Source organism: Tripterygium wilfordii, chromosome 17 (assembly GCF_013401445.1).
Source record: "Tripterygium wilfordii isolate XIE 37 chromosome 17, ASM1340144v1, whole genome shotgun sequence".
Classification (NCBI taxonomy): domain Eukaryota; kingdom Viridiplantae; phylum Streptophyta; class Magnoliopsida; order Celastrales; family Celastraceae; genus Tripterygium; species Tripterygium wilfordii.
Window position 1 is genome coordinate 5,337,196 of NC_052248.1, and position 23,722 is coordinate 5,360,917.

At 36.6% G+C, this 23,722-nt stretch overlaps 2 protein-coding genes across 3 annotated transcripts; both read left to right on the forward strand.

The window, feature by feature from the left end:
• Positions 1 to 2,271: 2,271 nt before the first annotated feature.
• Positions 2,272 to 5,821, forward strand: LOC119982566 (endoglucanase 25-like). Its single transcript, XM_038826022.1, has 6 exons — positions 2,272 to 2,781; positions 3,243 to 3,553; positions 3,634 to 4,095; positions 4,601 to 4,736; positions 4,833 to 5,005; positions 5,082 to 5,821. Exons 1-6 carry the CDS (start codon positions 2,406 to 2,408, stop codon positions 5,481 to 5,483), a joined length of 1,860 nt encoding a protein of 619 aa, XP_038681950.1. The 5' UTR covers positions 2,272 to 2,405; the 3' UTR covers positions 5,484 to 5,821.
• Positions 5,822 to 14,463: 8,642 nt separating this feature from the next.
• Positions 14,464 to 17,621, forward strand: LOC119981694 (transmembrane protein 64-like). 2 transcript variants are annotated; one of them, XM_038824784.1, is made up of 5 exons: positions 14,464 to 14,740; positions 15,440 to 15,711; positions 16,324 to 16,560; positions 16,653 to 16,870; positions 17,088 to 17,621. In XM_038824784.1, exons 2-5 carry the CDS (start codon positions 15,463 to 15,465, stop codon positions 17,314 to 17,316), a joined length of 933 nt encoding a protein of 310 aa, XP_038680712.1. In that variant the 5' UTR covers positions 14,464 to 14,740; positions 15,440 to 15,462; the 3' UTR covers positions 17,317 to 17,621. The 2 variants fall into 2 exon arrangements, with proteins under 2 accessions (XP_038680712.1, XP_038680711.1); XM_038824783.1 differs by having other exon boundaries at positions 14,465 to 14,740; positions 15,443 to 15,711.
• The last annotated feature ends 6,101 nt before the right edge of the window (positions 17,622 to 23,722 follow it).

Sequence of the window (23,722 nt, forward strand, 5' to 3'; positions counted from 1 at the left end):
AGTTCAAACTACATGGAATTTATGGAATAACACTTCTAAGAGTGTCATTCTTAGTACAAAACTCTCCAAATGAGAGATTAATATTTAATTTTTCATAAATTTATATGATTTCTGATATAGAAAAGAAGAGAGAGACATATAGATGCTTATGTCGAAATATAGTCTTATTTGGGTCAATATAGAAATCAATAGAATTAAAAAAAAATACCTTAACCCTTACATTTAAATAATAAAAATATCATCTTAATTTCTACAATATTTAACTAAAAATATTTAATAACATCTTGGGTATGTCATGGCTTAACAACTAGTATATATTAAAAGAAACGAAAAGCTATAGCAAAAAAATACTAGTGGAGGTGGAGGGATACCTCCCTTAAACTGTCGGCAAGTCATTGGTTGATGGGCAATCTAGACATTTCCTAGGGATCCGTGGGAGCCATTCTTTCTTTTTTTTGGAAATATTAATTGAGAAATTTATTTTTCATTGGAATCGAACTTTGAACATACATATGTCTAAACCCTCGGACTTTCACACCACATTCTTGTCGTTAAAGTTCATTTTATATATTTTTTTATGTGAAATGCTAAAAAGATAATACTATCTTCAATCAAGGTTTTTTATTTTTATTTTTACATTGAAACAACCCTCCGACTTTCACACCACATAAATTTTTGAGTGTGTAATCAAATGTTTATTTTGTTACTATCATGTTGTTCAATAGACAAGAGTTAATAATATGCGTCATGTTTCAAGTAATTGGATTGACCTACGTTTTAATATTAATGTGACAATCAAATTTAGGTTTTTGACCCAAAATATCCCCATAAGGCATATATGATGATAGCCTAGTCGGTGAATTTCTCTGAGGCTAAATCGTATGTACTCAGAAGGTTCTAAGTTCGATTTCTACTATGAACAATACCTTTGTGTCATGCTTTGAGATTTAACTCAACTTACTCTTTCATCAAGTGAGAAACTTTTTTAACTTTTATGTGGCTATGAAAGTTCGAGTTTAGATCCACATTAAATGTTCAAAAGATAAATTTATATGGTGTCGTGTTCTTATTTAAAGAGAAAAAAAAAACAGACCTTTCAAAAAAAAAACAATAAAACTGTTTTTGCATAAATATAAACTTAATATTTTACTCTTGTAATACAAAAGGATCAACCGGGTGTTGTTATTGCACTCTACCATTACTTCCAACTAATTTTGTCTTTAGAATTTCATTTATGTCTTCAACTAATAAGCATTACAATCTCTATGAGTAATGAAATCTTAACAAAAATCTGTAACAGAACAATAAAATTATTTTTTTGATTATATTTAAGGTGTAGTTGTTGGGTTGTCAGGGTTAAAAGCAAAAGATTACCAACCGTTAGTTGGAAGGCCACGACCGTGGAAGGTTCCAACCGACTGAGGAGGGACCTTTGCATTATTGCACATGCCTTATATGATCGGTGCTTTTTTAAAAAATTCTGACAAAATCATAAATATGTATTATTTTACATAATCCATTCAACTATATATATTTTTTGTTTGAAATATAAACAAAATCAGTGTGATCGGGCATGATAATTTTAGACCGTCGAATCAAAACACTCTATATTTTCATTGAATTCTTTATATTAACTACTACATGTTCATAGTTTTTCTAGATTTTTCTAAAAATTTTTGATGCACAAATCCTTCTCGATTCCAATGGAACAAACGGACTCAAAGAAAGTGTTTCAAATTATAGAGTCTGCAATTTGTATCCAATAATTTGAGAGGCGCATCACATATTACATCACATCACAACATATTTTTTTTATTTTTTATTTTTTTGAAATTTGTTTAATTTTTTTTAATTCACAATTAGATATGAATCATAAATTTTAAGAAATTACAGAGTTCGCCAATAAATATGAATTATATGAATTGTAAACTCTATAAAAATCCGATTGTCTGAACCAATGAAACCCATAAACGGACATGCCAAAGTACCGTGTAAGTTGTATAACACAAATGTCTTTGAGAAGGAAAAGATGCAACCACAGCAAGGCGTGTTTGTAACAGTTGAAGATGATAAAGAAAGCACTAGACAGACTGTCTTTGTCGGGTAGTGGACTGGTCAGTGTCATCAACCTACTACAATTCTCGCAATTAACAAATATAAAAGAAAATAAAAGAATCCATTTGTATACTCCAACTCCGAGCCAACCCATATGAGAATCATTGACTGCTACTAAAGTCTTCGTTGATCCAGTTAATAATATAATCACAACCCATCAGCACCACCATTTCCACACACTCTCTGTTTAGCTCCTCCACCGACAAAACCCCCCCAAGGCTTTTGCAGAAGCAGAAAACAGAGAAAGTCACAATCTTGCGCATTTTTTGTGTAGAGGATTGAAAACAAGTATGTATGGGAGGGATCCTTGGGGGGGTGCGTTGGAGATAAACGCGGCGGATTCAGCCACCGATGATGACCGGAGCAGGAACCTTCAGGATCTTGATAGGGCTGCACTTTCTTCAAGGCCTCTGGATGAGACACAGCAGAGTTGGCTTTTGGGTCCTGGAGAGCAGAAGAAGAAGAAGTATGTGGATCTGGGTTGTATCATTGTTAGTCGCAAGATCTTTGTCTGGACTGTCGGGACTCTCCTCTTCTCTGCCTTCATTGCCGGATTTGTTACTCTTATTGTCAAGACTGTTCCTCGCCACCACCACTCTAAGGCTGCTCCTGACAACTACACTCTTGGACTCCAAAAGGCACTTATGTTCTTCAACGCCCAACGCTGTATGTACTTCTTCTTCTTCTTCCATTACTTCTTTGATCTCAGAAGGATCTTTAGAACAATGTGCACAAACACAATTCAATTGGATCTTAAGATCTATTCATCTGCACTGCACAGCATGTTGGATCACTATAGATAATTGGCCAAATTTAGAGATCCATGTCAAGGAACACTAGTTTGAGTTTTGATCTGTGAATTTCCAATGGTGCTACGTTTTCCTGCTGCTTGTTTCTTAGATTTGATATCCATAGATTTTAGATCAATGTGCACAAACCCAATTGAATTGATTTTGGATCAAAAACAGTAATTTGGGAATTGTTAACAAAGACAGTGGCTTTAAATTGGTGGGTGGATTTATGTCTCATTTTATTAATTTATATGCTCAAATATGTAAGATACCCATTTCCCTTTTAACAATTTTTTTAAAGATGTTGATTTGTGGTTTTCAATTGTGATGCTGCAGCGGGTAAACTCCCGAAGCATAACAATGTGTCATGGAGAGGTAATTCTTGCCTTAGAGATGGCAAGTCAGATCCATCGACCATGTTTAAAGACCTGTCTGGGGGATACTTCGATGCTGGGGATACCATCAAGTTCAATTTCCCTGGATCATTTGCCATGACCATGTTGAGCTGGAGTGTTATTGAGTACAGCGCCAAATATGAAGCTGCCGGTGAGCTCAACCATGTTAAGGAAATCATTAAGTGGGGCACTGATTACTTTCTCAGGTCCTTCAATAGCTCGGCTGATAGCATTGACAGGATAGCTGCTCAGGTATATGATCTGTTACTAATTATTCCCTCCATATGTAATCTGACCTTATCTCATCCACCTATTATAATTTGGATCCACAGGTTGGTGTAGGGGATACTTCCGGTGGAAGCACAACTCCTAATGATCATTACTGCTGGATGCGTCCTGAGGACATTGATTACCCACGACCAGTGACTGAATGCCACAGTTGCTCGGATCTCGCTGCAGAAATGGCAGCTGCGTTAGCTTCTGCATCCATTGTTTTCAAAGACAACAAAGTCTACTCCCAAAAACTTGTTCATGGTGCCAAAACACTGTTTAAGTTCTCGAGGGAACAGCGGGGCAGATATAGTGCAGGTGGTTCAGATGCTGCAACCTTTTATAATTCCTCTATGTATTGGGATGAGTTTATATGGGGTGGAGCTTGGCTTTATTATGCAACTGGAAACAATACTTACCTTTCGCTTGCTACTGCTCCTGGTCTTGCTAAGCATGCCGGTGCTTTCTGGGGAGGTCCTGACTATGGTATACTTAGCTGGGACAATAAGCTTGCTGGTGCTCAGGTTAGTTTCTAAATGGCATGTTTTGGTACATGGCTTTTTATTAATTTGTTAAACTATCTTTTGACTTATTATTTGGACAAGGTCGGGGTAAGATGGTGAACTTTACTTGGATGTTAGCATATGTTTACTTCACATTTCTTACATTTAAGCTGATGTTACTTTTCTTAAATCATGGTCCATCCTTTTGATGTTTTAATTTTGAGCTTGTCTTTTAACAGAATTTTGTGTTGGCATCTTGAGGCATCTAATTATTCATGCATGAACTCAGCACTACATATTGTTGAACTATGTTTTGGATATTTGAAAGATTCATCTTCCCATAGATAGATAGTGTTTCGTAGATACTGCCAGTATACGTATCTACCAGTAATCAAACTATTGTGTAGGTTTTTGCCTTCATCATACGCATATGAGGCTTACGAATTATATCATGCTGGGAATTGAAAATCTTTCTGATGATACTATCTCGGATCGTGTCTGATATAGATTTTTATTGTGACATCAGCTGCTTTTGAGTCGTTTGAGATTGTTCTTGAGCCCTGGGTATCCATATGAAGAAATGTTGAGGACATTTCACAATCAGACGAGCATAGTCATGTGTTCCTACCTACCAATTTTCTCCAGCTTTAATAGAACCAAAGGTAGAGTATATGTTTATGACTGTATTTTTTGTCCTTCAATATAGATCACTCAACTTTTAGGGTTTCATGGTTAACTTTATTGGGGAATTCTCTCAGGTGGTTTGATACAGTTAAATCATGGAAGGCCACAGCCTCTTCAGTATGTTGTCAATGCAGCCTTCTTAGCCACTTTATTCAGTGACTATCTTGAAGCTGCTGATACACCTGGGTGGTACTGTGGACCAACTTTCTATTCAACTGATGTGCTGCGTGAATTTGCCAAGACTCAGGTACGATGTGCAGCATTTGTTTTTATTTATGTTGATATGTAATGGCCGGTGACTAATTTTCTCTAAGTTTTGACAGATTGATTATATACTTGGCAAAAATCCTCGCAAAATGAGCTATGTTGTGGGCTTCGGTAATCATTACCCAAAGCATGTCCACCATAGAGGCGCATCCATCCCTAAGAATAAGATCAAATATAACTGCAAAGGAGGATGGAAATGGAGAGACTCTAAAAACCCCAACCCAAATACAATTGTGGGAGCAATGGTTGCTGGCCCAGACAAGCATGATGGTTTCCGCGATGTACGTACTAACTATAACTATACAGAGCCAACTCTTGCTGGCAATGCTGGGTTGGTGGCTGCTCTTGTCGCTCTGTCTGGTGAAAAGAGTACCAGGATTGACAAGAACACCATTTTCTCTGCTGTTCCTCCTATGTTTCCCACTCCACCACCACCTCCAGCTCCGTGGAAACCTTGACATGCAAAGGTTTTACATTATGTCAGTGTGACCTACTGTGAGATTTTTTTCTGCACTAATAGATTTTGGAACTCGAATCATGTCAAAGGTTAAAGCAATTCAGACATGACTTCAAAGGCAATTGGCCAAAGGAAGCCGCATTTGACGAAATTTATGAAGATGTAAAGCTGGAGCCAGGGTTGATAGTTTGTATCTGGAAATGTCTTTTTCTTTCCATTTTGTGATATACACAGTATGCCTATGATACCAATCTTGTATTCTTTGAACTACTTGACTGGAACAGTTAAAAAGGTAAAAAGCAATAAACTTCCATTGTCAAACAGACAGATTGCTTTCCATTTGGTTGAATATTTCTTCAATGTAGTTGATTCTAACCGTGTTCATTTGGAGATTGGTGTAAGTAATTCGAAGCCCATGAAGGCTTTGATGATCGTGGTGGATAATCCTCCCTATGTTTTGTCTTCCATGAGTGTATTTGTGTTGATGCATATGGCAAATTCACCATGAGGTTCGGGTTTCAAAGTTCAAACCACACCCACTCCTCCCGTTTCCCCAAAATATTTTACCACCAAAGTGATGTATATGGATCTTCATCTAGCAAGACTAGCATCCTATCTTATGTTTATGTTGAAACCATGGTGTTTCTGCAAATTTAGGTACGCTAAACTTGGGAGGAGGGTTTGCGATGGTTGGGAGGGACCGAGGGAAGGGTTGGGGAGTATAAAAATATGTAAATTTGTATGAGAATCCTCCCAACCCATTCCCTCCCAACCACCCCGAACCGTCCTCCTAAGAGCATTCACAACCATGCATTTTTGTTGTCCTATGGAGACATTTTGTTGTCCTATGGTGGGTCCCATATGATACACACATATTTCACACATTACTCATGCCCCAGCAAAAAACCACCATTGTGGTTGCTCTAATATGAAGCTTGCCTTGGTTGAAAATCCACCTAGGGCGGGATATAATATTTGAGTCAAAGTATGGCATTGTTGATCCTATGGCCTCCCTCACATGTTCTGAAAATTTTTGAGTGAAAAGAAGACAGAGGAATGTGAGACTTCCACTTCAAGTCATTCTCCATTGTGATCCAAAGAGGTCACCTTTATTTTCTCTTTTACTTCCTGGGAACTACGTTCTTTTCCTCAGGTCTATGTATTTTTATATGCTTATTCTTTACCAACCACACAACCATTCTTTCACATATTTGGTTTCCTAAATCTTTAAGATTTATCAAACCGGTCTCCTCAACCTTGTCAAAACATGGAGGAAGGCAGTAACTTCTTGGAGTCTATACCAACATGGATAGTTGCCATGGTCTCTTTGATCATTATTATCTTCTCTCTTTTTGCTAGCGTGGTATAAAATTGGGAAAGTAAAATTTGACACATAAATGAGTGATTTATCTTAGATCAATGAGAAGTTGGCGCATTATTTATTTATTAAACTAACAAATGATATGTGTGCCAGACAATTGTTACTTGGAATATCTTACATTCTCCCAATGGCGGATTTAGGAAATGAAATCACTGAGAGCATAAAAGTGGTGCGAGGGTTCGGGGACAGCGCTCTCGGAAATTATTTTTAGGGTTCTTTATGTAATTGATTTACGAATATAGACTACATACAGAAAAACACTGTAATAATAGTTCAAAACAATAAGAACATACATTGTAATTATCACAAATATTCTCTACGAGTTTCATATTTTGAAAACGCGATATTACAACATCATTAGTAATAGTTCGAAGCAACTCCTTTTAATTCAATGTAACTTACAAGACAATCATTCAAAAATTGATCACTTAGTCGGTTGTGCAAATATGTCTTGATAATATTTATTCCAGAAAAGCATCTTTCAACACTTGTTGTTTCTATAGGCAAAATCAATGCTAACTTTAGTAGTCCATACACCAAAGGATACGAAAGATACTTCCTTGTAGACGCTAGTAAATAAAGAATCCATGGCAACTTTTTAGAGTGTGTTTGGATTGAGGGATTTGGAGAGGAGGGAAGGGAAAGGAAGGGAAATAGAGTTTCCTTCCAATTCCCTTGTTTGGATAGTTTATTAAAAATTAAGGGGAGAGATTTGAGGGGATTTAGGAGGAAGATTTCATTAAATTTTTGTTAAAATTCTTTCTCTCCAAAATGGAGTCATTTGGAGTGAAGAGATTATTAATTAAGTCATTTATAAGTTAAATATCTATTTTACCCTTGTACATAATATTTTAACATAAAAATAAGGATAAATTAGTAAATTAACCAAATTTTCTTTCCTCCATTTTTTTTTTATCCAAACATGGGAGAGGGAAAAATAGTCTCCCTTCCCTTCTCTCCCCCTCCCCTCCCTTCTCTTCCCTTCCCCCCAAATCCCTCAATCCAAACACACTCTTAAAGACAAAGCTGAAGTCTCCATCACATGAACAACACCAATGAAACTCTCTTTAACAAGTCTATATTCATCAACAAACCATGAAACTACATCCATTTATTCTTTTCCAGACACGTCGTTAGATTCATCATCTAATATTGTAAAAAAATCATCCCTAAATTCTTCAATGATAGTTTGCACTATTTGATGTGCAAAACAATGAAAAATATTTTTTGAATCGAGCAACCATTTATTTATTGATTTCGTGGAGCATTTCGTAACACAACCTTACTAACAAGCTCATTCTATTCAGTAGTATACTTCATCAATTCAAAAAAATTTCCTCTATCAGTAGAGTCCTCATACTTATCATGGCCACGAAATGACAACCTTTGGCTCTGCAAAAATCTACAAGCATCAATATAAGTATTTACACGAATCTGATACTCATTTCTCAAAATTTCTTATTGCTTATAGAGCGTAGTTGCAATGGATAGCTCTTGTCTCATTATATCTTCACATTTCTTCACTAATATATGGTAAGTGCTATTGACTACATCAACGTGGGCAGCTAGTCTCTTTGTTTTATTCTAAGAAAAAAAATCCTTCTGTTACAAATGCCTCACTTCCACCTTGTTTTCCTAATCTCTAAACAAGTATCAACAGAGACAATATGCTTTGTCTTCTTTTATGCTATATCCTATATAATTTGCATATTGATCAAACCACTCATATTAAATTGACTTTTCTTGTTTGCAATTACTTTTTTTTGGAAAATCATGGCCACGAGGTTGACAAGGCCCCTTAATCAAATATACTCTCTCGATTTCATCAATTAAGTTTCGGTGATATTCAAAAAAAAATAATTTCTTTCCACAAAATCCGAAGGGAGGTCATTCAAATCAATGTCTTTTGAGAATTGAGATCGAAGAAGAATTGCCACTTGAACTTCCACTTCCACTTTCTTGTGTGAGTTTTCTTTTGAAAAATCAATCCTTTATATTTATCTAGTAAAAATAAATGACAAATTCTTTCATCAACAAAAATCTCATTCACAATTTAAATTAACCAAAAATTCCATTTAAAAACAAAATTATACCTCAATAAAAATTTATAAACTAAAATATATGTTGTTTGATGACAAAATAATACCTCTTACAGCTCTTTGTCTCCTCTCAAGCTGCCGAGCAATCTGGGACCATCAATGCATCAAGATTTTAACTCTGTCACATAAAAATTAGCCATACGGCGCACACCAACAAATTAACCATCAATGCACAAAACATTTGAGGGAATAGTCAAATATAGTAATCCAATATGGAAATATTCATACCTGTAGGCTGTAGTGTAGAAGACCATAAGGAATCAAGGAAAGGGACACTGAAGACTGGCAATCAAGAAGCAATAAATTAAGTAAAGGGGTTGAATCGACTAATATAGTGACATCGTCGTCATCAAAGACTCAAATCGCTGTATCGATTTCTCGAAATCACTTTAGAAGCTTATGGCTCTATTAACTATTAGGAGAGGGAGAGAGATGGATTGAGATATTTATAGATCGATGAGATTTGAAGGGGTTGGGCTTGACAACTTATTAGTGTTGGCTTGGGCTTGACAACTTATGAGTGTTAGTTAATGAGTTGGGTTAGAATTAGTTGACTAGGGGCCTAATTTTTTTTGATTGGGGGCCCTAGGGTCAATTTATCGTAAGCATCTAGTATTCTTCATGTAAAATTTTTTTTGATTGGGGACAGTGCCCCCAATGTTAAAGGGCTGGGTCTATCACTGTCCACTTGGCGCACGTGACATTACATTACATTACATCATGATTCATGTTCTTCATAATTGCACTTAAAATATTACCAAAATACTTCTTTATATTGATCACATCATTTGTCATAATTAAGTAAATAAACCGATAAGAGTCACAGTGGTTGTATGACATTTATCAACATATTCCATTCCATGTACTATAACATTAGCCATCCACCTAACATGACGTTTAAAACATTATCAGTCCAACAATAATGTCTTGTTAAAGACAAATACATAATCATGTTATCATTGTTTTATTCTTTCATGTATATTAATAGGAAACAATAAACTTCAGAAACATCATAAACATTAATTAGCTCAGAGTGTCAAATATAGAACCGTCATAAGATTTATGACATAATAACAATATTTAGGCTCAATAATACATATATATTCAACATGACCACTAAAGACTTTAAGCAGCAATCTTTTTGTTAAAGGATAAGCAAGCATAAGATTGGTGCTAATATGTTAAATTAATATGCTTGGAGTTTTGATTGTAGTGATGTTAAAATTACACAATCTATGATTATAATTATGATGTGTATGTGTAGATTATTTATGTTCATTATCTCATTAAGCCTTACACATGGTATCGAGGAGTGGGTTAAGGAATTCATGATCTCTCAATCCATTTATGAAACTCTAAGCTTTTATAATCTAGCATTAAATTTGTATTTTATGTGATGGATCTCAGATCCATCGTGCACGACCATGAGTGATTAAGTTCATATCATGAATTTATGGATCAGACTCCATTTTGGATCAAGAAATCCTAAAAATTATGACAAAATAATTCAAATACCCATCTAGACAATGGACTAACTATTCGAATGACACTACTCATTGTCCAGACAACACCATTAAAATGTACAATTAGTTTTGTTTGCATATCTAAAGATTGATGATTTGTTCTTATAATCAATAAATAGTACTTGTGCTTCATCTTGTTTCCTCTACGATCATAATTCAAGTTCTGGATTTCTCTAGTCATATTCTTTTTTCTTTTTTTTTTTTCAGATATGGTGTTCTTAGATCTCTTTGTTTTACCCCTCTCTAGTCTATTGGTTAGCTTGTGATTTTTTCTTGCTGGTACATCATGTCTTTTGAAAAGTTAGATTATTTTTGTGTTCATTTTATTGAAAAAAATTACTCTGCTTGGGAATTTCAGTTTCAATTGTTTGTTAAGGGGAAGAATTATGGGATCATATTTATGGAGTTATTCCGCTCCTAAAGACACAGACAAGTATGTGAAATGGGAAGTCCAAGATGTTCGGATAATGTCTTGAATCCAATGTTTTGTTAAGCCTCGTATTATTCTTAGTTTGAGGCCTTATAAATCTACCAAGGATTTGTTACATTCATCGATGATTATACCCGCTTCACTTGGGTTACTTTATTCGATCTAAGGGTGAAGTCTTCGTTGTTTATTAGACTTTCTTGCTCTGCTTGAACCTCAATTATAAATAAATATCAAAGTCTTATGATCAAATTTTGGGGAGAATACATGCTTAGAAAGTTTCAACAATTTCTTCAAAGCTAAAGGATCATCTCTCATCGTTCTTGTCCTTCCACTTCACAACAATGAAGTGGAAGAATCAACATTTACTTGATGTGGTAAGAACCTTGTTACTCAAATCCTAAGTTGCTCCTCATTTTTGGTGTGAAACTCTTTACATTACTATCCATTTGTCAATCAAATCTATTAGAATTTATGGAGTATGGTGTATGTGTGCTAGAAATGTAGGTTTATGTAATAGAGAGATAAATTTATGGCATATAATTAATGAGGATGGTTATAAGAGTGTATGTATCATGAATATAAGACATGCTTTGTTTCAATGAAACAAAACATAACAAGAAAATAGAATTTCCTTCTCTCCCTTACTAGTGTTTTTCCAACTTGATATCAGAGTATCATCTTACATCACTACCCTCACCATTAACTTCGTCCAATGATTCTGACCATCATCCCACCAACAGACTCTGGTAGTGGTGATTCACGTGCCGCCATGCTCAAAACCTCTATCGATGCATGCGTCACATGCACACTTTTAATAATAGCGCATGAAATGTGAGCTTATAGCCATTTTTAGGTGGGCATCTGTTGGTGCATAAATAAATTGAGAGATGTAATTAAAACTATATAAAATATCAAGGCGGATTCCAATGATTCTGACCATCGTCCCACCAACAGACTCTGGTAGTGGTGATTAACGTGCCTCCACACTCAATACCTCTATCAACGCATGCGTCACATGCACGCCTTTAATAATAGCTCATGAAATGTGTGAGCTTATAGCCATTTTTAGGTGGGCTTCTGTTGGTGCATAAATAAATTGAGAGATGTAATTGAAACTATATAAAATATCAAGGTGGATTAGTGTTAAATATTATTGGGCATCCACAATACTACGAAAGTAGGATGGTTTGGTGATGGCCATGTGAGTAGGAGGATATTTTGTTTTGAACTTAATTGGTGTATTCATTAGTTTACAATCACTCATATTAGTTTTCTTTTTGGCTTCCGCCTTTACTGACTTTACCATCAAGGGTGTCAAGGCTTTTCAATTGTCTTCTGCTTACGTCTCTTGCAGGTTGCTAGTGCCCTACCTCACTATTTCTCTCTATTGTTGTTCGAGCACCTACATCTATGCCATCGACTTGATGATATTCTTTGACAACTAAGTGAGCCTTGAGTCTGTCTAGAGAAATGGAGTTAAACTTTTGTTTGCAGGCTAAATGTTTGTTGAAATTTTGGGAGGCAATGTCCTCGTCAAATGCAATTAATTATTTTTGAATATTTATGGTTTATGGATCCAAAAATTGCGATGATCCGCACGTTAACTGCCGACATTGCTAATTAAGCGGTAAGCCTCTAAGAAATCCTACAAGAACAAGGGAGAAGGCGGCCCTTTGTTGTCCGGAGACACTCCAATGCTCAAGTCAGTACTCCACTAAGGGAATCAAAGTGAAAGTGAATAAGAGAGCAATGCGATGCGTGGTCCACTGTCCAAAGTAGGAGGGCTTCTTTGATATGAAAATAAGTTGAGGGGCTTAGTTGGTCCATTTTTGAAAGTACAGGGGCTAAATCATTACTTCTCCATTCTAAATAATATATATGTTCAACTATCAAATTTCAATACTTCTAAATAAAATAATGGGATTTTTCGTGCTATACCTATAATTACATTATTTTAAAAAACAATGAAATTTCATATAGAACACAGGATACAATGGATTGTGTAGTAGAATTAGTCAATTCCAATCGTTTCTCGATAATATATATGTTCAACTATCAATTTCAATGTCAAAAAAAATAGTGACATTTCTTGTGCTATACATGTAATTCCATTATTTTCAAAAAAAATGGTTATGTTTTTTTGGAATGTGAATTTAGTCTAAATTTTACTTTTTAAGGCTTAATTTCAATGTTTTAATACATTTCATTATTTTTTTTAAAACACAGTAATTCCAATATTTTCAAAAAACAATGTAATTAAGAATGGTTAGATAAAAAAAATATCGACAATAAATCTTGTTGGAAAGAGTTTTATGCACTGATTCTGAATATGTAATATTTTCTTGAAATTTAACATATATTTTGTGAGAAAATGTTTTGAAATCTCATTTAAAAAAAAAAAAGTGATGTTATTAGATGATGTCAGTGTATATGTGAAAATAATTGGACTAGTAATTTTGAAGTGATATTTTTGTCCAAAAAATCATCAATAATATACTTTTCATGTCACATACTCACTCAATATTGCCACATCAAATGAGGATGAGTTGGTATACCTAGTTACCTACCACTATGGCTAAGGAATACTCTCTCGTGATAAGGATCGTTACACTGGTCATCACTATCCATCTTTTTATGTGATGAAACAAGGGAAAAGAAAAATCCTTTTTGAGTATATGATAGAAGATAAAATCTCAAGCTCTTATAAAAAAAAACACTAAGGCTCTGTTTGGTAGAGCGGTTGTGTTGATTTTCAACGCTAACTGTTAAGTTGTGGAAAAAAAAACTGAGCTTAAAGCTCTAAAATAAGCTGTAAGGTGTTTAATGAACTGAAAGCTATTTGTAACTTATAAGCTATGGAATGAGTTAAGTAAAATATATTTAGTTGTATTATTATTAATTTATAAGTATAATTTATTATGTAAAAATTATAATTGCTTTAGGTAAACATTAAATATATAATATATTTAATATAAATATATATAATTTCTTATAGATAATTATAAATTAATAAATATAAAATATTATTAAGAATTTTGTATGTTATTGAGATTTAATTTATCTTATTAAGAATTTAATTTTATTATATAAATATGTTATTAATAATTTCATTTAATAGTACATTTTCTATGTTATTAAGAATTTAATTTATTTTATATAAATATTATTTAAACATAATACATATGAGTCCCATCATTTTTAAATAAAAAAGTAATTTTTAACATGTAGGATCCACGTGGATCCCACATTAAAAAAAAAAAAAAGAGTATGTCCAACTTGTTGAAAAACACTCTAAATTGGAGCTTTTTCAACTGGGGTGTTATTATCCTGTTTTGAGGGTGATAACGCGCAACGAAATGTGCTGTTTGGCACAGTGGTTACTAATTTGCCCAAATCTAAGAAAGAAAGACGCTTCATACAAAATTTTATTGTTTATTTTAATTTTAATTTGAAGTTAGAAAGTCTGTCAAATTCCATTTTTCAAATGTTGAAGGTAGGTCGAACGCGTACGTATCCTTGCTTTCCTTTATTTTTTAGTATATTTTACTTGAAGAAATTTCCACGAGCACTTTCCCTTCCTTTTCATTTGCCTTCAATGAATTTTTTTTATTTAAACTAAAAAGATTTTGAAAGAAATGAAGGGGCTGCCTGTAATCTGCTGCTGCTGTTGCTGCTGATACAGATTGTTGAAAAAAAATCTCAGCTCTGCTTATATTGGAAGCAAAGCGAGCAAGCAAAACCAATTTCAATTTCAAGTTTTTGACTTTACGCCAACCTCAAAAGACGCCTTTCTCCGACTCCTCCGGAACTCTAGATTCTTACGAGGTAAAGTTTTCATTTTGTCTGATGTTTGAACCCTAATCTTTAATAAGTTGTCAATGGTTGATGTTTGATCCAGTTCTATGTATATGATCGATTCGGGAAAATTATATGCAGTTTCCATCTTTTCTCAGTATCGAATTTAATTGAATTTGATTAAATTGATAGTACCCACTTGCCGCTTAACTTCCATAGACCGGATTTATGACCATGATTCGCGGATGAAATAAGTGTAATCCAGTTATCCAACTACCCCTTTTCGTGTAACTTTTTTATTTTATAGTTGGTCTTTCATTTCCTTGTGAGCAAGCTTTCGTTGAAAATTCATGTAATCCTGCTTATTCAACTACCTTTTATGTATTTATGCCTTCCAAATGTGTCTCTCTTTCATTCCTGATTGTGGTATTGCAAGCGACTGTAGCGTTTAGGGAAATTTGTGGGACCTAACCGTTTGTTGTTCAAATGATGTTGGACTTGTAAGGGTTTTGGTCTGATTGTTTTGAAATCATTGGTGGACCTGGATGTCAAATGCTTGAAGACTTGTAACTGTTTATATTTATCCCTCCTAACATCAAGCTAGTCTTAGTGCGTGTATCATACTAGTCATTGTGAAGGCAACTTGTTCCTCTGTGTATACTTCATTTACCAACTTTTTGTAGTTTCCTAACTTGGCGCTTATAATACACTTATGTCCACATTAAACAGCAGCCTTCAGTAGCTCATTACAGATGCTCCCGTCTGAGGAGTTGGGGAAAGAAGGTGCAAACTCTCAGCATTACTCTATTGAAGACAATGAGTATGTTAGATTGGTTATATCCAATGAACCAGGTGCGACTGAAGCTGATATGCTATCATCTCAGGCAAACACTAGGATTGACACTTCCATTTGGTGGCTCAGAGCCTTATTTCTTTCCATTGTTGTTATCATCTGTCTTCTCATACTCGTGAAATGGGGAGTGCCATTTGTTTTTGAGAAGGTACATTCTGCCGCTGGCCCTTTTTCTCCCTCGAAATCTGCAGCCCTCAAACTGTTTTAATTTGCTATTGTCTATATAAAGTTCGTTGTTGCTCTGATCATTAGCTTTTCCAAAATATCTCTGTAACTTGTTCACAATGTAGGGCTGATTTCTTGTGGATGGCTTTTGATTGTAAATTGCAGCTACTATTCTCCGAGGGTTTCTAGCTCGGGCAATTTCAATTTTAGAAACATCTCATTGGAAAGAGATTTTAGATTTTACATGATTCGAGCATCGATATAGGGGGGCTCTCGTTACGGCACCTTAGACTGACAAGATCATATCTATTCTCAATTTGTATGATAAAGACAAAAATAGATCCACAACATGTTATTATGTTGAAGCTTTTAATGTTTAATTTTAAACTAGTTGTGATTCCCTTTGTAATAATTTCAAGATTATTTCATGCGCGCTATAGATTATTTTAACCTTCGCTATAGCAAGCAAATTACTATATACATGGAGCATTTTTGCTGTGTAATACATTTAATCCCCAAGTCTTTTGAATTCATTTTAAGGTTAGGCTCCTCCATATCTTGACATAGTTCTTGATCTTTGTAAATCTCGCTGTAGGTTCTCCTCCCAATGATGCAATGGGAAGCTACTGCATTTGGTCGTCCAGTTCTTGCCCTTGTGCTTGTTGCTTCTCTTGCATTATTTCCTGTGTTCTTAATTCCTTCAGGGCCTTCCATGTGGTTGGCTGGAATGATCTTTGGATATGGTTTTGGGTTTCTTATAATTATGGTTGGAACAACTATCGGGATGGTCCTACCTTATTGGATTGGACTACTATTCCGTGATCGCATTCATGTAAGATTTTTAACTTGTGGAAAATTAGTGAATTGACTAATTTTTTTAGTTCTCTTTAACTCGCTCATATTTCTCTCCCTTTTGTTGTGAAGCAATGGTTACAAAAATGGCCGAAGAAAGCTGCTATACTTAGACTTGCTGCCGAGGGGAGCTGGTTCCATCAATTTCGAGTAGTTGCCATCTTTAGGGTTTCACCATTTCCTTACACTATTTTCAATTATGCAATAGTGGTAACAAGTATGAGATTGTGGCCCTACCTATGCGGTTCAGTTGCTGGCATGGTTCCAGAAGCTTTCATCTACATCTACAGGTCCGTTCACCAATTTTTTTTCCCTGTGATTATTTTGCTGCTGCTGAAGTTTTTATGGGTTTTTAGAATTTAGGAGAAAAGATAGATGGCTCTTATCTGTTCATCTTGTCCACGAGGAAAGTTTAATCATGTAGAAATTTCCCTTTCTCCCTGTGCTACTTGGGTGTCAAAAAATAAAGATCATGTCCTCTTTCTTGAGACTTTTGTTTTCATGCAGTGGAAGGTTGATAAGGACGTTTGCAGATGTGCACTATGGAAACCGTCACATGACTACGGTGGAGATTGTATACAACATTATATCCCTCATCGTTGCAGTCATCACCACAGTTGCCTTCACAGTTTATGCTAAAAGAGCGTTAAAGAAGCTTGAGAGGTCTGAGACCGGAAAAGAAGCCCGTGACTTTAACCATGGTAGTCTTGAGATGGAAAAGCTTCCACTTGAATGAGCAAAGCTTTCAGACTTCTCTTCCTTTTCACTATAACCGGTAGAATATTGGAGAACATGTTAGCTGTAAAAATCTTGACATATTATAGCGGTGTAGAGTCCTGAATCATTACTCTCTTTTTAGGTCCTTCCGCTCTTCTTTTTCATTTCCATAGATTTCCATGGTTACTGTCTGATGACTGTTACCATGGAACTAGAATACTGAGAAATAGATATGGTATATTTGATGTGATTATACAAGCGACCGGCTTCTTGTGAATATTCCGTGTGATTGTTTTATGGATACAACATTGTGGCTTTGCTGAATCTGGTTGGGACGTCAATGAAAGCAAATGAAATTGCGAAGAAAATTAACGTGTTGAATGATTTGAGTTTTCTACGACAAGAAGCTCAACCATCGATGCTGCTGTGCTTTCTTCAGTTGCGTGATTTGAGTTTTCAGTTTTTTTTTTCTCGTATCTGCTCGACGTATCAGTCATTCTCTTTGTCGAGTCAAGCCAGACATCCAACGCAGATTGAAGTTGCTCATCGAACATGCCTCTTTTGAGCTTGCGACCCATCTGTACTCGATTAGAATTGAGACCAGAAAAAGAAGTTTATGCAATGGAGATGTGACTGAGCTTGTGTACCTGGGAAACCAGAGCATACAAAGGCAGGTGCTGTAACTTCAGAGCACTTGAACAATCACTCCTCAAGTGAAGGCAAATGTACTGAGAACTAGCGGATTATACTAAAAGCAATGAATTAATTAACGAGAATATGGAGTCAGATCCATGATACAGAAATGGAATCCGTATGTACTCTATGGATCAATGAACAGGTTTAAATGATGTTAAAATGTGTATTGTCTTCAAATTAGTAGGACTTTATGCGGAATGAAGTGAATCGAATGAAGAACAATGGCAGGTCTATGAAACCAAAGCGTGTCTGAAGGCTCTAATACTGAATTTTCCTTTGTTGTAAAACAAGTCCTCGCAAACAATATGATAATAGAGCAACACAAAGAACAATCAAAGCAGTAAAGAGAAAAGAAGAAGAAGAAGAACACATGTTTACATGGTTCGGCCAAGAAAGCTTATGTCCACGGAGTCTACAGTTGTTTTCAATATAAGAATTTCAATAGTACATTCGGTTAGAGTTTGTACCCTTATATACCAACTACCTAGAGCTACCCTTATATACCAACTACCTAGAGCTTTTAATGTCAAGCTTAATATTTAAAATATTAACAAATAAATTGATACATTTTTTAACATATTACAAAATATAAATAAAATTCTTCATCATGCACTCCATAGTTCATCAACAAGCATATCTCGAAAATGAGACATATTTGCATTGTCTAGGATTTCAGAATTGTGATAATATGGTCTTAGAATTGTCTAGGAATTTGAACCCCCTAATTGTCGTTTGGTGTTGCATCACAATTTATGATACTAGTAGCATATATTATGACGCAAAATTTTGCACTAAACAAGCACTTCAACTGTAGATTCGAGTTTCTATAATTTGACACTCACTGTGTGGTTTGGCAATCTTCACAGACTCAAAACTTACCATCACTCAATAGGTTGGAGACAACGCCTGAGGCCGCAGCTGTTGGTGCAAATTTGCAAGTATACGAAATCACGCAAGTAATAAAGAGAGAGTAGAGTATCGTCCCACAGATATTTTGACAATTTAATTCAATATCAATCAAAGCTACAATTATGTTAAAATGGAGAAGCAGATTGGTTTAGATTTGGTTTGTTCTAAACTAAAGAAAGTATTAAAAAGTGATTAACAACTAAATTAAGCGAGTAAGCAATAACAAGATTGAACTCAAGAATGAAAAGTACTAGGGTACCTAATTTAGCCGTCCCTTATCCTATTCAACTCCCTCGGCTCCTTAATCCCTTAATTACTACCTCTTAATTGACAATTGGTCTCCCTATCCTTTCTAATGCTCCATTCATGGTTACACCGTAAGTGTCTCTATCTCTAACCCCTGTTATTCCTAACATTCGGGTTCAAGAGACAAAAACTCATTAAGATTTATGGATTAACCGTGTAGCGATTGCATAGGTCATGTTCCTATATTCCTATGATTCATACAACCTATGATGTCTATGGTAAGAGGCAAATCCTAGATATCTCCTTCCGGTCTTAGTCTAGGCAACAAATCAATTAGATGATGGCCAAACACCCAAAAGCATTAAGAATACCCATAGACAATCAATAAGAGATAGAAATCAAGAAATAAGGAAACCAAGTTTATTGAATCATCAAAGTTAGGTTACATTAAGACCCTAGCGAGAGAATCTAGTCACTCATGGAGTCAAGATACATCATCAAGCAATGAAAATCAATCATAAAAGCAAAGATAGAAAAGGAGAGAAGAAACCCCCTTGTGACCCCCCTTTTTCTCCAAGCTCCAATGGTAGCCTCCAAGAGAATGAATCAAAGCTCCAAGCACACCCCCAAAACCCTATTTTATGCCCTTTTATACTTCCCCAAACTCTTATGTCATTTCCCTAACAAGTTGGGGTCGTTTTGGCTAAAAAACGAGTGAATTCAAAACTTTTTCATGAAAATGCAAGTGCTGTGAATAGTAACTCCGATCGATCGTAAATAATTCCGATCGATCAGAAATGATTTTTGTCTTTACGAATTAAAGGGCATTCCGATCGATCAAAATTCCCTTCTGGAATAAAAATCTTCATTTTGCACTCTTTTCCTCCATTTCTTGCCTTGGCACCTACAATATGCAAATATAGCTTTCTTAGGCAATATCAACTCTTAATCAACTCAAAATAGGATGAACTTATGTGTAAAAGATGCATAAATGTATGTATATATCCAAAGATACTAACACTATGGGAAGCCTCTTCATGCTTGTTACAAGTTTCATTTGTAACTTTATATGGGTACTTGTATTTGATGCTGATACTCTCATTGTTTATTATGAACTCAACCGCAGTATCGATGAATCCACCCTCGCAAGCTATATTCACATCCTCGACATCACAGTTCACAAACTCTTCCTAGAAAGAGATACCAATTTTCTAATTTTTAGTTTAGTAATCTCTTCCACTACTGCGCTAGTCGAAAATGCCCAACAACTTCCAACATTTGAAAGAGAAAAAGATTAATTTCATTTGCCCATCCATTTATCCATATGTACCATTTTTCGCTCCATGCAGTACCCCAAAAGTTCCTAACCAGCCTGGTGATGTCTGAAACAGGTCTACCCTATTAGACGGATCAACCAAGTCAGACTGAATAGGAATAACTGATCTCTCCTTCTTTGGTACGTGGTCTCTTCCTTCCTTCCTGCACAAGAAGCGAACATAAGCTTTGGTAGGGCCCCGAGGGTTTACTTGGGGGGGACCTCTTCGACGCTAAAGTCAGTACAATACTAAACTTGGGAGGATGACTCGTTGCTTCGAGCGTTGCCTCTTGCTCAATAAGTATTTTAGAGTGCAGGAGTTAGATGGCTTACCTGAGGGCAGAGGTTCCCCTTTTATATGAGTTTGAAGGGTTTGAGTTGTAGTAGGAGTCAGACTCTCTCTCATTGGTTTTCCAGAGGGTTTCTCGGATGATAAATTCTATCCGTATCCCCCTCCAAAGGGGAGTAGGACTCTTCTGTAACTGAACCTTGTTTACCGAAGTAGCCCCTTCTGTTATGCACCGAGAGGGGCACTTCGGTTGAGCCGAAGTGCCTTATTCCTTGTTGTACCTAGGTGAATACTTTGGTTAAGAACCTAAGTATTCATCCATGGCCTTGCCGGCATGCTTTCCGCCACGTGGCCTTCTCCTATTTTGAGGGTCATTTTAGGAATATCAGTTGCCCCCCACACTTGTACCGAGACATCTTAATGATGAATTGGGTATGAGTGTAATAATGTTTATACGTCGGTTCATCTTTGCGGATGAGATCGAAGGATGCGAAGCGTCTCAACTTATGGACCGTTAGATCAGATCTTTCCCCCATGTAAATAGGTGGCCTGCGGTTCTCTTCGATTTTTACTCATCTTTTTTACTATAGAGAGCATTTAATCTGATTAACAGACCGAAGCCTTCCTTTTCCCAATCGAACATACTTCTTTCTAGTTCTCTCAATTTCCATAAGGTCAGTCTTTACTTCCTTTGCTCTTTTTATTTTTTTATTTTTTATGTTATGTCTTTAAGTTCCTCCACTTTATCTTCCTCTTCGGGGGACGCGTCTTCTTCCTCTACTTCGAGTGAACGGACTGCGTCTGACTCTGAAGTGAACATCATCGATTCTCCAACCCCCAGCCTTAACGAGGCTTCAGTACTTCGGTCAGCTTATCCCAAAATTAGTGATCCAAGTGAGCTTCCTCCCAATCAACAAGTGCGGGGGGGGGGGGGGGGGACGAGGTCGATTCCGAACCGACCTGTCTATCTGGCTCAGGATTGGATGATCATGGGGTGTCAAATATTAAAAGGGACTTCGATATTTCCTAGGCATGCCTCGTATCCCTTCAGACGAACACCCCTTCATCCAAAGGAAGGGGAATTTGCCATCTCGCTCCACTCTTTAAAATATGGTGCAAGGATTCCTTATCCTCCTGCACTGACCAATTTTTTCCGTATCTTCGGTATTTGTCCAACCCTTCTAACACCGAACTTTTGGTTCTTCCTTAATACCGTTATCAACCTTTGTGCCAAATACAAAGTACCCTTCAATTCTTTCATCATTCAACACGTTCTTAGACTAAGTCGGCACGATAGGGAGGCTGGGCTGTACTACTTTCAGTTTTGGCCTCCAATTGAAGCCCCTCACTACCAAGCTTCCATTAAGGATTGGAAGAAGGGTTAATTCTTCGTGAAGGCTCCAATTCATCCTAGGGAGAATCTCCCTTTTCGAACAACCTTCGGTATCCCTCATGTCTTCCCATTCAATAATCCCCTTGAACTTAGGCTGGAGACTGATAGAGACTTGCTAGATCGATTGAAGTCTTACCTTCCTCCCAATCCTGCGGTCCCTCTATCATTTAGTAGAGTTGATTCAGCTTACGCCTATTCTTTAATTATTCTCCAGAGAGGTGTGCTTCGGTTGGTCTATTTAGACTTAGAAAAATTCGCTCGTCTATGTTGCTTCTTTACTAATAAGTTCGGTCATCCTTTTTTTACAGATACGGCGAGCATGGAGGATTATGTCAACATGTTCAGCGCAGGGGCTTCTAAAGGCAAGAGGCATGGCATCGATAAAGGGAATAGGAGGAAACCTAACCCGAAGCGTTCTAGGAAAAGCAATACTGGGGAGACTTCGGCTGCGAATACTTCGCTTAATGCTCCTACAACAATCAGTACTTCGGTCAGAGTCACCTAGTTGAGCACTAATCGATCCCATACACCAGAGTTTTTGAACATGCCAATTCCAGTGACACAGCCCCCTCGAAGAATGAACATCGAAGACCTTACTGTTCATACTCCGAACTGGGAGGTTTTGGTAAGTGATTCAGCCAACAACCCGACGGTTGCTGGTAGGATGGTCGCGAAGGCCCCCACTCCTGTGGACTTTAGCCGCTATAAGGCGCTGTCTCTATCTGACAAAGTGTCTAGATATTTTTGTTACTTCAGTACGGTCTTTAGGACTTATAAAATTTTTGTGCAATTTAATATAAAGTAGTGAAGTATATCTTCTTAACTGTGTAGGTTGTTTCCGTTCTTGCCACCTTGCCTGGTGGTATTGCAAACTTAGCCCATAATGAGACCGTGGCAATTGAGTGAGCTGAAGCTACTGCAGTGGCTAAAGCCAAGGCAGAGACTGAGTTGGAGACCCTTCGATCAGAACTCATCGAAAGAACGGAAGCACTGAATGCAGCGAATGCCAAGGAGCTGAAGTATCGCAAAGAGAAATCACGGCTTGAAGTTGAGGTGGCAAGGCTTTCTCAGGTTTTGGAGGGTGAACGATCGAAGGCCATTGCCGAAGGTAAAGCTATTGGCGTTGAAACCTTCAAAGCTTTGGAGGAGTTCAAATTGACTCTTCGCCAAGAGGGTTACTTCGGTGGCCGAGGTGCCTTTAAGATGGCTCGAAGGGCTCTGATTGATGCAGGACAAGACCCCAGTATTCACGACAAGCTTTGCCCGATTTTGATTGGGAAGGATGGGTTAGAAAAATCTAAGGAGGAGATATATGCTGAACTTGCCAAAGCAGAGGAGCTAGTTCACCGCATCGAGGAGAAGGATGATTCTGAAGGTGATCTTGATGGTGAGGATGAACCTCCTCCGGTTGACCTTACCCTCATTACATCTGACGAAGATCCTCATCATACCGTCCACGCAGAAGTCGTTTCTCCCATCCAATTGACTGAGCAAGGTGGAGTTCGACCCTTCACTCCAGAAGAAGCTCCTCCTCCAGATCCTTCTGAACTTGTCCAGCCAGAAGCCAATCAACAAGA

What these genes read in the sequence shown, in the direction of transcription:
- LOC119982566 (XM_038826022.1), top strand. Translation starts at nt 2,406, where the DNA reads ATGTATGGGAGGGATCCTTGGGGGGGTGCGTTGGAGATAAACGCGGCG. An exon ending in GTTCTTCAACGCCCAACGCT is followed by an intron (nt 2,782 to 3,242) that starts GTATGTACTTCT and finishes GTGATGCTGCAG; the next exon opens with CGGGTAAACTCCCGAAGCAT. An exon ending in TTGACAGGATAGCTGCTCAG is followed by an intron (nt 3,554 to 3,633) that starts GTATATGATCTG and finishes TTGGATCCACAG; the next exon opens with GTTGGTGTAGGGGATACTTC.
- LOC119981694 (XM_038824784.1), top strand. Translation starts at nt 15,463, where the DNA reads ATGCTCCCGTCTGAGGAGTTGGGGAAAGAAGGTGCAAACTCTCAGCAT. An exon ending in TATTCCGTGATCGCATTCAT is followed by an intron (nt 16,561 to 16,652) that starts GTAAGATTTTTA and finishes TTTGTTGTGAAG; the next exon opens with CAATGGTTACAAAAATGGCC. An exon ending in GCTTTCATCTACATCTACAG is followed by an intron (nt 16,871 to 17,087) that starts GTCCGTTCACCA and finishes GTTTTCATGCAG; the next exon opens with TGGAAGGTTGATAAGGACGT.